Below are 13,925 nucleotides of genomic sequence, written 5' to 3'. Positions count from 1 at the left end.
TGAATACTCACACATGCTGCACATTATGCTTAAAGTGACTGAGGAGAAACAGAGCCGCAACACCAAGAAGAACATGATTTAACAAATGAGAATAAACACTGTATGTAAGTGTTTCAGATGTTATTTTTGGATTAGAATAAATGTGTTTGTGGTGTTAATACGAATGGAAATTTTACACAAATTAAAACACGTCATGCAAACATTAAAAAAGCTGAGGTGAAGGGATAACTAGTGGACAATAATTCCACTGTTACATTAAACATCTACAGTCCAATTGTTTCCTCCCTGAGAGGAGGAGTCAATGCAAAACGGTTATAGCGTCCATCTTTATTTATCTGACAGCAGAGAGGAGGACAGAGAACAGTGGACACACAGTTTAGCATGATGGACTATAGGACAGGACTGCTGCTGTTAACTATCTGCTGGGCAGGTGAAGGTTTTCACTGATCTTTAATTTATAAGTTGCAAATGTGTTGACTGACACAGTTTCTTTGCTGCCTAAACAGGTGTTGATGGTCAGACTCTGACAGAATCTGAACCAGCTGTTAAAAGACCTGGAGAATCCCACAAACTGACCTGTACAGCCTCTGGATTACACTTTGATAACTACTGGATGGGCTGGGTCAGACAGGCTCCTGGAAAAGGACTGGAGTGGGTTGCCTCTATTTATGATAGTAGCAACATCGCCTACTCTCAGTCAGTTAAAGGCCGGTTTACCATCTCCAGAGACAACAGCAAAGACCAGCTGTATCTGCAGATGAACAGTCTGAAGACTGAAGATTCTGCTGTTTATTATTGTGCTCGAGAGACACAGTGACTGAAGTTAGTTGAACAGCTGTACAAAAACCAACAGTACTCATTCCTACTAGTCTGACAGACACAACTACATACACAACTACATACACAGATGTAGATAATAAAGAAAGTAATCGGCAGTTTGTCCCTGAGAGTCCCTGTATAAACCTATACAAACTCTTCCCTTACTACAAACACATCAGCAGCAACTCTAATGCAATTGGTGAGAAAACAACTGGTACAATTTTACAAGCCTCAATAAAGGAACTTGCTCAAAGACTGAACTGCAGTGCTTTTTAGAATTCAAACTATATTCAGCTGAAGTTTATTATTTGTAGTCTTTGCCTGGTGTGGCTTAGCTCTCTGTTGAATCTGGCTCATACTATCAACTTCACTTCAAGCAGCTTCTGCTACAGCTGAACATAACTTTTTGTTTTCTTGGTCTTTTTTGTGTTCAGTCTGATGTTGCTGCATAAATGTTTCCCACCATGCATTGGATAAAAGCTGAGGTGACTAGTACAGAGCTTTGATCACAAACAAACCTCGCAGTGAAACAAATGAGTAATTTTTCTGGCAACCAAAAGTAGCAAGTAGCAACCATGCCTATTTTAAAACTCTAGAGGACAGACAAGGACTGTCTTTCACACTTATCCCAGTGACATCCATATACAGGGAGAAACTATAGTGACGATAAGAAGTCATCAGTCATACCTAATTGATTTCAGCCATAATGTGCCAGATATTAATGTTCTCCTCCAAATGATAATCTGTTGCCAATTTTTCTGCCATGAAATTACCATTAATCTCTCAAAATGCTACATCTAGATTTGCTGCACCATCACTTCATTGTTGCTTTTATAAATATATCAATTAGAAGACTAAAGTTGCGCTTAAATTATTGTTGTGGTCATGTTGATACCCAACGTTACACAATTTAAAACACATGGTTATATTTGAAAAAAATACATAGTTACGGACACTTCTCGGTCAGTCAACATTAATCTGAGTCTCACCAAAGAAGATACCAATTCTCTCTGTGAGGAGGAGTCAATGCAAAACTCAGATATCTTCCACCTCTATTTATCTGACTGCAGTGAGGAGGACAGGGGACAGTGGACACACAGTTTAAAATGATGGACTACAGGACAGGACTGCTGCTGTTAACTATCTGCTGGGCAGGTGAAGATTTCTCTGATCATTATTTGTGCTACCAAAGTATCTAGATCTGACATATTTCCATTACATTAACTGAAACATTTTCTTTTTGTCTCAACAGGTGTTGCTGCTCAGACGCTGACAGAATCTGAGCCAGTTATTAAAAGGCCTGGAGAATCCCACAAATTGACTTGTACAGCCTCTGGATTCACATTTAGTGACTACTACATGCACTGGATCAGACAGGCTCCTGGAAAAGGACTGGAGTGGGTCTCCAGAATTGAAAGTGGTAGTGGTAGCAGCAAACTCTACTCTGAGTCAGTTAAAGGCCGGTTCACCATCTCCAGAGACAACAGCAGACAGCAGCTGTATCTGCAGATGAACAGTCTGAAGACTGAAGATTCTGCTGTTTATTATTGTGCTCGATACCCACAGTGACTGGAGTTGGTTGAGCTGCTGCACAAAATCCTACTGTACTCCTTTTTTTTTGGGCTGATAAGAGTATAAGCATTAGGTGTTTTTCTTATATCTTGTACATTTATTTTTTTATTTTAAAAAAATCACAAATTTTGAACCAACAATTAATAATAGTTTCCCTTGCATTACACACATAAAATAAAATAAACATCAATTGTTCATAAAAAGGCTGTAATTAAACAATTGTACTACAAATACTTTACAGTTCCACATATTAATATAACACACAATAATGTTTGTAAGTTATGTGGAATCTAAACAAGTCATGATATGAAACATAATGTTGCTGTTTCCTGTATCACACCACTAGAGGGCACTCAGTGTAAAGTTTCTCTCCTCTGTCACTGGAAGGAGACATTATTTTCTTAACTTACTGACAATCAAACCCTGAGCTGAACTAGTTTTACTCAGTGTTTGGGAGCTCACTTTACCACAACACAAAAACAAATTAATCAGCAGTATCTGCAGCTTCATGTGTGTATTCAGTTGCAGTTTGACATCTCACCCTCTCAAAGAGATTTCAAGATAAAAAGCTGGAAGGCTTAAGTAGTTGCTGTTTGTTCTTGTGCTTTTGAGAAACTGTGATGAAAGCTGATTAAACAGAGGATACAGCTATAAGAACAAAATGTTGGTGCTTTTCATCATGCTACCGTGTTTCCTCACTTCCCACACTTGCATCTCTTTCTTGCATCTTAGCCCCTCCCAGCAAGGATGTGTGAGAGATGCAAGAAAGAGACAAGTACAGCTGTGGTTACTCACTCAAGCCTCCAACAGAGCTTTCCTCTCTACCTGCTACTCATCTGGTCGGGGTGCATTTAATCGAGCAGTCGACTGAACTTCATTGTCAAACTACACCATAACAAAACATATCACTGTCCAAAAATTACAACCAATATTAAAAGTCAATGAGAAGACTCCAGAATATGTAACAAATATACAATATCTATCATAATACTGTTTTTTTGGAGTGTACATGCAGTCCATTGTTTGACAATTTTAATTCCCTTTCATTAGACAGTGCCTCAAGCAGCAGTGGGGGTTCCCTTTCGACAATTGTGGCCTTGCCTGTCTTGCGCACGTCCCAAGCTTAGAGAGGACATTTGGTCAAATCAAGGTAAACAGTATATATCCATTTAAAAGTGTGCAGTTGTAGTGTGCGGTAGTATATTTATATTTTGACCATGTCATTTGCTTTTTCAAAAATGTAAGACTAGTCTCCATTAAAATAAACATTTGATTTGAAAATGTATCTTAGTTGAATATTCAGTAATTAAAATAGCGTGTGTATCCTTTTGGCATCCAAACTACTGTATTTTACAATACAAATAGTAACCAGGAATTTGGTGTTTTTTATTATGTCCCTCTGCTCTTACAGAAAACTCTGCAGATGTGAAAGTACATCTGCTTTCCATGTTGTCTTTTTACACCTGTAGAGGGAGGTCTATGCAAACACTTCCCTCCTTATAATCGTGTCGTTATCATGACAGCTCCCAGATCATTTATGACAGTTCAACTGGGAGTCTTAATAAATCTTTAAAAGATTCACATCAGAGAGCACTGCATTACAGTGTTTACCACAGATTAGAAAATATGATCTTTTGGAGTTTGTTCTTCATAGTTACTTTTCATGGTTAGAATAATCTTTCTGTAACAGACTTTTAAAAATACCTTATATGTAATATGATTAAATAATAATAATAATAATTTCTTTACTTTCAGGAGTGTGGGGTGAGATCAAACTGGATCAGTCCCCCTCTGAGGGGAAGAGACCTGGAGAGACAGTGAAGATGTCCTGTATTACATCTGGTTATACCATGACAAGCTATGCTATTAACTGGATAAGACAGAGGCCAGGGCAAGCTCTGGAGTGGATCGGGTGGATAAATACAAACACAAACACGCCGAGCTATGCCAGCGGCTTTCAAAGCCGTTTCAGTTTTAGTCAGGATGTGCCCAGCAGCACTCAGTACCTCGAGATCAAGAGTCTGACTGCAGAAGATTCTGCTGTTTATTTCTGTGCTCGAGAAACACAGTGACTGAAGACAGTGGAGCAGCTGCACAAAAACCTCCACAGAAAACAAGCACAGTGTATTGTTTGTAATATTATTTTGAAACATTATTGAATAGGAACAGGAAATGTATCCATAGTAAATCAATATTGTGACATGAGACTAGGTATAATCTTAGATTGTTAAAATTGTAATTTCATGCATGTGTTGTCCTTTCCTGGTTTTAAGAAAGAAAGAAACATTCATTTATTCAGGTTGCTCATGGTTGGGGCCTTCATCACACAGATGGCATTAGTATTTCAAACATTTTCACACCTTCATCCATATTTTTTTCAGGTCTTATTGCCCTTTGCTTTCATTCCACAGATTTGATCACCCATATGCAAATTAATTTACTGTCTGCAAATTTTAATGAATTTCAGTTTTGAGGTTTTTATGTTCACTTATCTAATGATTGCTTGAACCTTGGTTAAAGTTGATTAAAAATTTTAAAATAGGAAATACACATAAATGGGGCTACAAAATTAATGTAATTAATGGTTGTCATATAAAATAGTTTTATGTAGCTAAACTATTAAACATGAGCGACCACAATGCAAAACAGAGCCTTCATAATTTCTGTTTTAAGAAACCTGATAAGATCTTGTTCCTTAATATGTTTGTTGTTTGAAATTTTCATTCTTTATTTTCACCATACAACAACTACGATCAAAGCAAAACTCTTTTTTTTCCCACCTCCCTGTGAGGAGGAGTCAATGCAAAACTCAGATATCTTCCATCTCTACTTATCTGACTGCAGAGAGGAGGACAGACAACAGTGGACACACAGTTTAACATGATGGACTACAGGACAGGACTGCTGCTGTTAACTATCTGCTGGGCAGGTGAAGATTTTATCTGATCTTAATGTGACATATTTCCACCTTTGCTACCAAAGTAACATAACATTCATATCTTATTTTTGGTCTTACAGGTGTTGATGGTCAGACTCTAACAGAATCTGAACCAGTGAATAAAAGGCCTGGAGAATCCCACAAACTGACCTGTACAGCCTCTGGATTTAACTTTGCTAGCTACTGGATGGCCTGGGTCAGACAGGCTCCTGGAAAAGGACTGGAGTGGGTTGCCGCTATTTATGATAGTAGAAACATCGCCCACTCTCAGTCAGTTAAAGGCCGGTTCACCATCTCCAGAGACAACAGCAGACAGCAGCTGTATCTGCAGATGAACAGTCTGAAGACTGAAGATTCTGCTGTTTATTATTGTGCTCGAGACACACAGTGACTGAAGGTGGTTGAGCAGCTGTACAAAAAGAGAGGAAGGAGTAATGCTGTACAAAAATCAAACATGCCAAAACAAGTCTGAACTCATTCAAAGAAATAAATTTTAGTCCAACATCCTCAACACACATACATGAATCTAAAAGTAGTTAATGTTGACAAGTTTTGTCAAAGCTCCCCCACATTAATAACAAAGAAAGGTAATAGTCTGTTGACCTGATTGTATAAATCGTCATCTGATTTATCTGACAAAGAAGTTTTGCAGAAAAAAAGAAACTACAATTGAAGTTGTTCTATAAAATCATACATTTTCATTCATGCCAAAATTAATGTCTGTGACTCAGTTGCAAGCCTGGACTTCATGTGACAGTTCATCCTTCTCTTATAGCCTGTCAGTGTCCTTCTCTATGCAAAGTGAACTTCCTCACAGTCTGCTATAAAGACTTGATATCATGCTGTCAGCTGCAGCAGAAGAAGAGAAGCTCCCATCAGATCACCTTCAACACCAACCATGTTCTCTGTAGCTCTGCTGCTGCTGCTGGCTGCTGGATCCTGTGAGTCTCACTGAGGCAGAGACACTGACAGTATGATCACAGCACACTGACTGTTCACTCTCATTACACTGATTCAATATTCAACATGTTTCCCTCCACAGGTGTGAAGTGTGAACAGCTGACACAGCCAGCCTCTGTGACTGTGCAGCCAGGTCAACGTCTGACCATCACCTGTCAGGTCTCTTATGATCTGGGTAGCTATGCTACAGCTTGGATCAGACAGCCTGCAGGGGAAGGACTGGAGTGGATTGGATGGAAATATACCGGGGGCTCTGCCTTTAAAGATTCACTGAAGAACAAGTTTAGTATTGACTTAGACTCTTCCAGCAAGACAGTGACCCTAAACGGACAGAATCTGCAGCCTGAAGACTCTGCTGTGTATTACTGTGCCAGAGAGTCACAGTAACACAAACCATCAGTAGACCTGAACAAAAACCCCTCAGTGCCTGAACACTTGTGACATGAAACTGCCAGAGGAGGAGCCCTCAGACCACTAATGATTTCAACACCAGCTCACTGATACAAAGAAGAGATGAACAGATTTTAGATTGTTATTTTAAAAAAATGGTTCATAGATAAATCTAAAAGCAGCCTTTACATCAATTTATGTACACTAGCATTTAAACAACTGCTTTGTCACTGTATTTGTCTCAAACCTTTAAAGTTATTCAGCTCACATTTAAAAGCTGAAATGTCAAAAAAACAGTTTCTCTTCCCAAACAGTGTTGATTTTTTTTATTTGTTTTTTTTTTAATCATAATAATAACTGCATAAGTAACTAAAATTATTAGTCTTTAGCCAGCATCATAATGATGTTAAATGATCAAACTACAGGAAATATTCCCAGGTGTGTTTGTCAGAAATTCAAATTCCACCTTTTCTTTATGTGAAATGTAAATTTGTGATTCATTAGCAGCTTCAGTTCACATCCTAATAAATAAACCTGCTCAAGGACTGAAATACAGTGTTTATGGGGACTATTTGCCATTTGTAGTTACTGTTTATGGTGAGAAAACCAATTATTTTAATGGACTAAAGACTCATTTTTCTTGGTTCTACAATCCCAACTACACAGACACAAGGGTGACAAGATCTAAAAACAAATTCTACAACTTTTAACTTTCATCTAAATTTCCTCTAATTTTTACCAGTGAAACATTTTCACCAAAACCATTAACTATGATCAAAGCAAAACTTTTTTTCCACCTCCCTGTGAGGAGGAGTCAATGCAAAACTCAGATATCTTCCACCTCTACTTATCTGACTGCAGAGAGGAGGACAGACAACAGTGGACACACAGTTTAACATGATGGACTATAGGACAGGACTGCTGCTGTTAACTATCTGCTGTGCAGGTGAAGAATCAACAATCTTAATTTGACATATTTCCACCTGTGCTACCAAAGTAACATAACATGCATGTCTTATTTTTGGTCTTACAGGTGTTGATGGTCAGACTCTGACAGAATCTGAAACAGTTTTTAAAAGGCCTGGAGAATCCCACCAATTGACCTGTACAGCCTCTGAATTCACATTTAGTGACCACTATATGCACTGGGTCAGACAGGCTCCTGGAAAAGGACTGGAGTGGGTTGCCTGTATTTACGATAGTAGCTACATCTACATCTCTCAGTCAGTTCAAGGCCGGTTCACCATCTCTAGAGACAACAGCAAACAGCAGCTGTATCTGCAGATGAACAGGCTAAAGACTGAAGATACTGCTGTTTATTATTGTGCTCGGAACACACAGTGACACAAGCAGCAGCAACGCTGTACAAAAACTCAACATGCCAGAACAAGTCAAAACTTTGCATTTCACATTCAAAGAAAGAATCTTTAGTCCAGCATCAATCCACACACAAGAATCTAAAACTGATTAATGTTTACAACTTATGTTGAAGTTCCCCCACATTATTAACACAGAAATTAAATAGTCTGGTGATCTGATTGTATATGAATTAATCTAAAGGTGAAAAAATCATTTTAAGTTGTTCTATAAAATCTTTTTTTTTTTTTACACGTGCCAAAATAAATGTTAATGACTCAGTTGCAAGCCTGGACTTCATGCGACAGTTCATCCTTCTCTTATAGCCTGTCAGTGTCCTTCTCTATGCAAAGTGAACTTCCTCACAGTCTGCTATAAAGACTTGATATCATGCTGTCAGCTGCAGCAGAAGAAGAGAAGCTCCCATCAGATCACCTTCAACACCAACCATGTTCTCTGTAGCTCTGCTGCTGCTGCTGGCTGCTGGATCCTGTGAGTCTCACTGAGGCAGAGACACTGACAGTATGATCACAGCACACTGACTGTTCACTCTCATTACACTGATTCAATATTCAACATGTTTCCCTCCACAGGTGTGAAGTGTGAACAGCTGACACAGCCAGCCTCTGTGACTGTGCAGCCAGGTCAACGTCTGACCATCACCTGTCAGGTCTCTTATTCTCTAAGCAGCTACTTCACACACTGGATCAGACAGCCTGCAGGGGAAGGACTGGAGTGGATTGGAAGGAAATATACCGGGGGCTCTGACTTTAAAGATTCACTGAAGAACAAGTTCAGTATCGACTTAGACACTTCCAGCAAGACAGTGACCCTAAACGGACAGAATCTGCAGCCTGAAGACTCTGCTGTGTATTACTGTGCCAGAGAGTCACAGTAACACAAACCATCAGTAGACCTGAACAAAAACCCCTCAGTGCCTGAACACTTGTGACATGAAACTGCCAGAGGAGGAGCCCTCAGACCACTAATGATTTCAACACCAGCTCACTGATACAAAGAAGAGATAAACAGATTTTAGATTGTTATTTTTAAAAAAATGGTTCATAGATAAATCTAAAAGCAGCCTTTACATCAATTTATGTACACTAGCATTTAAACAACTGCTTTGTCACTGTATTTGTCTCAAACCTTTAAAGTTATTCAGCTCACATTTAAAAGCTGAAATGTCAAAAAAACAGTTTCTCTTCCCAAACAGTGTTGATTTTTTTTATTTGTTTTTTTTTTTAATCATAATAATAACTGCATTAGTAACTAAAATTATTAGTCTTTAGCCAGCATCATAATGATGTTAAATGATCAAACTACAGGAAATATTCCCAGGTGTGTTTGTCAGAAATTCAAATTCCACCTTTTCTTTATGTGAAATGTAAATTTGTGATTCATTAGCAGCTTCAGTTCACATCCTAATAAATTAACCTGCTCAAGGACTGAAATACAGTGTTTATGGGGACTATTTGCCATTTGTAGTTACTGTTTATGGTGAGAAAACCAATTATTTTAATGGACTAAAGACTCATTTTTCTTGGTTCTACAATCCCAACTACACAGACACAAGGGTGACAAGATCTAAAAACAAATTCTACAAATTTTAACTTTCATCTAAATTTCCTCTAATTTTTACCAGTGAAACATTTTCACCAAAACCATTAACTACGATCAAAGCAAAACTTTTTTTCCACCTCCCTGTGAGGAGGAGTCAATGCAAAACTCAGATATCTTCCACCTCTACTTATCTGACTGCAGTGAGGAGGACAGACAACAGTGGACACACAGTTTAACATGATGGACTATAGGACAGGACTGCTGCTGTTAACTATCTGCTGTGCAGGTGAAGAATCAACAATCTTAATTTGACATATTTCCACCTGTGCTACCAAAGTAACATAACATTCATGTCTTATTTTTGGTCTTACAGGTGTTGATGGTCAGACTCTGACAGAATCTGAAACAGTTTTTAAAAGGCCTGGAGAATCCCACCAATTGACCTGTACAGCCTCTGAATTCACATTTAGTGACCACTATATGCACTGGGTCAGACAGGCTCCTGGAAAAGGACTGGAGTGGGTTGCCTGTATTTACGATAGTAGCTACATCTACATCTCTCAGTCAGTTCAAGGCCGGTTCACCATCTCTAGAGACAACAGCAAACAGCAGCTGTATCTGCAGATGAACAGGCTAAAGACTGAAGATACTGCTGTTTATTATTGTGCTCGGAACACACAGTGACACAAGCAGCAGCAACGCTGTACAAAAACTCAACATGCCAGAACAAGTCAAAACTTTGCATTTCACATTCAAAGAAAGAATCTTTAGTCCAGCATCAATCCACACACAAGAATCTAAAACTGATTAATGTTTACAACTTATGTTGAAGTTCCCCCACATTATTAACACAGAAATTAAATAGTCTGGTGATCTGATTGTATATGAATTAATCTAAAGGTGAAAAAATCATTTTAAGTTGTTCTATAAAATCTTTTTTTTTTTTTACACGTGCCAAAATAAATGTTACTGACTCAGTTGCAAGCCTGGACTTCATGTGACAGTTCATCCGTCTCTTATAGCCTGTCAGTGTCCTTCTCTATGCAAAGTGAACTTCCTCACAGTCTGCTATAAAGACTTGATATCATGCTGTCAGCTGCAGCAGAAGAAGAGAAGCTCCCATCAGATCACCTTCAACACCAACCATGTTCTCTGTAGCTCTGCTGCTGCTGCTGGCTGCTGGATCCTGTGAGTCTCACTGAGGCAGAGACACTGACAGTATGATCACAGCACACTGACTGTTCACTCTCATTACACTGATTCAATATTCAACATGTTTCCCTCCACAGGTGTGAAGTGTGAACAGCTGACACAGCCAGCCTCTGTGACTGTGCAGCCAGGTCAACGTCTGACCATCACCTGTCAGGTCTCTTATGATCTGGGTAGCTATGCTACAGCTTGGATCAGACAGCCTGCAGGGAAAGGACTGGAGTGGATTGGAGGGAAATATACCGGGGGCTCTGCCTTTAAAGATTCACTGAAGAACAAGTTTAGTATTGACTTAGACTCTTCCAGCAAGACAGTGACTCTAAACGGACAGAATCTGCAGCCTGAAGACTCTGCTGTGTATTACTGTGCCAGAGAGTCACAGTAACACAAACCATCAGTAGACCTGAACAAAAACCTCTCAGTATCTGAACACTTGTGTCATGAAACTGCCAGAGGAGGAGCCCTCAGACCACTAATGATTTCAACACCAGCTCACTGATACAGTAAAGAGAGAAACAGTTTTAAGATTGTTTTTTAAAAAAAATGGTTCATAGATAAATCTAAAAGCAGCCTTTACATCAATTTATGTACACTGACATCTAAACAACTGCTTTGTTACTGTATTTGTATAAAACCTTTAAAGTAATTCAGCTCACATTTAAAAGCTGAAATCTCAAAAAATCAGTTTCTCTTCCTGAAGAGTGTTGATTGTTTTTTTGTTTTTTTTATTTGTTTTTTTTTTAAGTCAGAATAATAACTGCATTGGTCACTGAGTTATTAGTCTTTAGCCAGCTTCATATTGATGTTAAATGATCAAACTACAGGAAATATTTCAAGTGTGTTTGCCAAAAATTCAAATTCCACCTTTTCTTTATGTGAAATGTAAATTTGTGATTCATTAGCAGCTTCAGTTCACATTCTGATAAATAAACCTGCTCAAGGACTGAATTATAGTGTTTGTTAATTAGGATTATTTGCTTGGAGTTTATCATTTGTAATTAGTTTATGGTGAGAAAAACAATTATTTTAATGGACTAAAGACTCTTTTTTCTTGGTTCTGAAATCCCAACTACACAGACACAAGGGTGACAAGATCTACAAAAACAAATTTTACAACTTTAATCCTTCAACTGAATTTCATCTAATTTTTAACAGTGAAACATTTTCACCAAAACCAGTGTCAGCCTGAATATCCTCAGTTTTCTCAGTTCAAACAGCCGCTGGTCTTATTAGCTTCTTCAGGTCTTCTAAGCTGTCAGAGGTAATCACTGTTTTATTCAGGGTTTTAAACACACTCATGTATTTGAGGCCTCCACAATTTAAACATCTGCCAACACAAATACACAAATGTGCTGAAATATTCTGTTTGTAATATTATTCTAAAACAGTACTGGATGGTAAAGGGACGGTCAATTTGTCAATATTACATTAATATCATAATATGAGACTACATAACATCTAAGATTTTTGATATTGTAAGATCGTGTAAGTGTTATCTTATCCTGGTTTTGAGAAATAAAGAAGAAGAAAAAAAGAAAAGACATTTTCGGGGTGCTGATGGGTAGGGGGCCTCCATCACAATGATGGCAGTGTTAGCTGTATTTTAATTATTTTTCATCCCTTCAGCCACATTTTTTCAGGTCTAAAACCCTTTGCTTTCTTTTTACAGTTCTGATCACCCATACTCACTTTAATTTACTGTCCACACATTTTAATGGATTTCATTTGAAAGATTTGCATGTTCACTTATCTAATGATTGCTTGAACCTTGATATAAATGGGGCTACAACATTAATCTGGAAAAAAGAATAAAATCATCTAGGATGCTCTGTATGACAATGGCTGTCTTGTAAAATAGTTGTATGTAGCTGGACTATTAAATACGAGCAACTGCAATACAAAACAGATCCTTCATAAATTCTGTTTTTATAAGGTTCATTTGGCCTTGCTTGTTAAATATGCTTGTTGTCTAAAATACAATTAACCTGTGAAGTTTTATTAACAGAAATATGGTGATATAATGCTTATAGACCAAAAAAAATGTAAGACAAATCAGCTCAATTGGAGGATTCAATCCTGGACTTTTCATTCTCTGTTTTCACCAAACATTAACTACGATCAAAGCAAAACTCTTTTTTTTTTCCCACCTCCCTGTGAGGAGGAGTCAATGCAAAACTCAGATATCTTCCACCTCTACTTATCTGACTGCAGAGAGGAGGACAGACAACAGTGGACACACAGTTTAACATGATGGACTATAGGACAGGACTGCTGCTGTTAACTATCTGCTGGGCAGGTGAAGATTTTATCTGATCTTAATTTGACATATTTCCACCTGTGCTACCAAAGTAACATAACATGCATGTCTTATTTTTGGTCTTACAGGTGTTGATGGTCAGACTCTGACAGAATCTGAACCAGCGATTAAAAGGCCTGGAGAATCCCACAAATTGACCTGTACAGCCTCTGGATTTAACTTTGCTGACTACTGGATGAACTGGGTCAGACAGGCTCCTGGAAAAGGACTGGAGTGGGTTGCTCTAATCAGATATGACAGTGGTGAGATCTACTACTCTCAATCAGTTAAAGGCCGCTTCACCATCTCCAGAGACAACAGCAGACAGCAGCTGTATCTGCAGATGAACAGTCTGAAGACTGAAGATACTGCTGTTTATTATTGTGCTCGAGACACACAGTGACTGAAGGTGGTTGAGCAGCTGTACAAAAAGAGAGGAAGGAGTAATGCTGTACAAAAACCAAACATGCCAAAACAAGTCTGAACTCATTCAAAGAGATACATTTTAGTCCAGCATCCTCAACACACATACATGAACCTAAAAGTAGTTCATGTTTACAAGTTTTGTCAAAGCTCCCCCACATGTTATAAACAAAGAAAGGTAATAGTCTGTTGACCTGATTGTATAAATTGTCATCTGATTTATCTGACAAAGAAATTTTGCAGAAAAAACAAACAAACTACAATTGAAGTTGTTCTATAAAATCATACATTTTCATTCATGCCAAAATTAATGTCTGTGACTCAGTTGCAAGCCTGGACTTCATGTGACAGTTCATCCATCTCTTATAGCCTGTCAGTGTCCTTCTCTATGCAAAGTGA

The 13,925-nt window shown here is 38.2% G+C and overlaps 1 long non-coding RNA gene and 3 gene segments (V, D, J or C); 3 read left to right on the top strand and 1 right to left on the bottom strand.

Moving 5' to 3' along the window:
- Positions 1–13,925, bottom strand: part of LOC148186498 (uncharacterized) — a 117,304-nt gene that overhangs the window by 51,120 nt on the left and 52,259 nt on the right. The window lies entirely within an intron of this gene.
- On the top strand, positions 6,121–7,410 carry LOC148186501 (Ig heavy chain V region XIG14-like). The segment is given in 2 exon segments: positions 6,121–6,270; positions 6,372–7,410. Coding segments are annotated over 2 exon segments (348 nt in total).
- Positions 8,384–9,431, top strand: LOC148186500 (Ig heavy chain V region XIG14-like). The segment is given in 2 exon segments: positions 8,384–8,527; positions 8,629–9,431. Coding segments are annotated over 2 exon segments (348 nt in total).
- On the top strand, positions 10,677–12,496 carry LOC148186499 (Ig heavy chain V region XIG14-like). The segment is given in 2 exon segments: positions 10,677–10,786; positions 10,888–12,496. Coding segments are annotated over 2 exon segments (348 nt in total).

The sequence above is a fragment of the Plectropomus leopardus genome, chromosome 18 (assembly GCF_026936395.1).
Source record: "Plectropomus leopardus strain MGB_pleo_1.0 chromosome 18, ASM2693639v1, whole genome shotgun sequence".
NCBI classification, from domain to species: domain Eukaryota; kingdom Metazoa; phylum Chordata; class Actinopteri; order Perciformes; family Serranidae; genus Plectropomus; species Plectropomus leopardus.
This window is presented reverse-complemented; position numbering and strand designations above follow the sequence as displayed.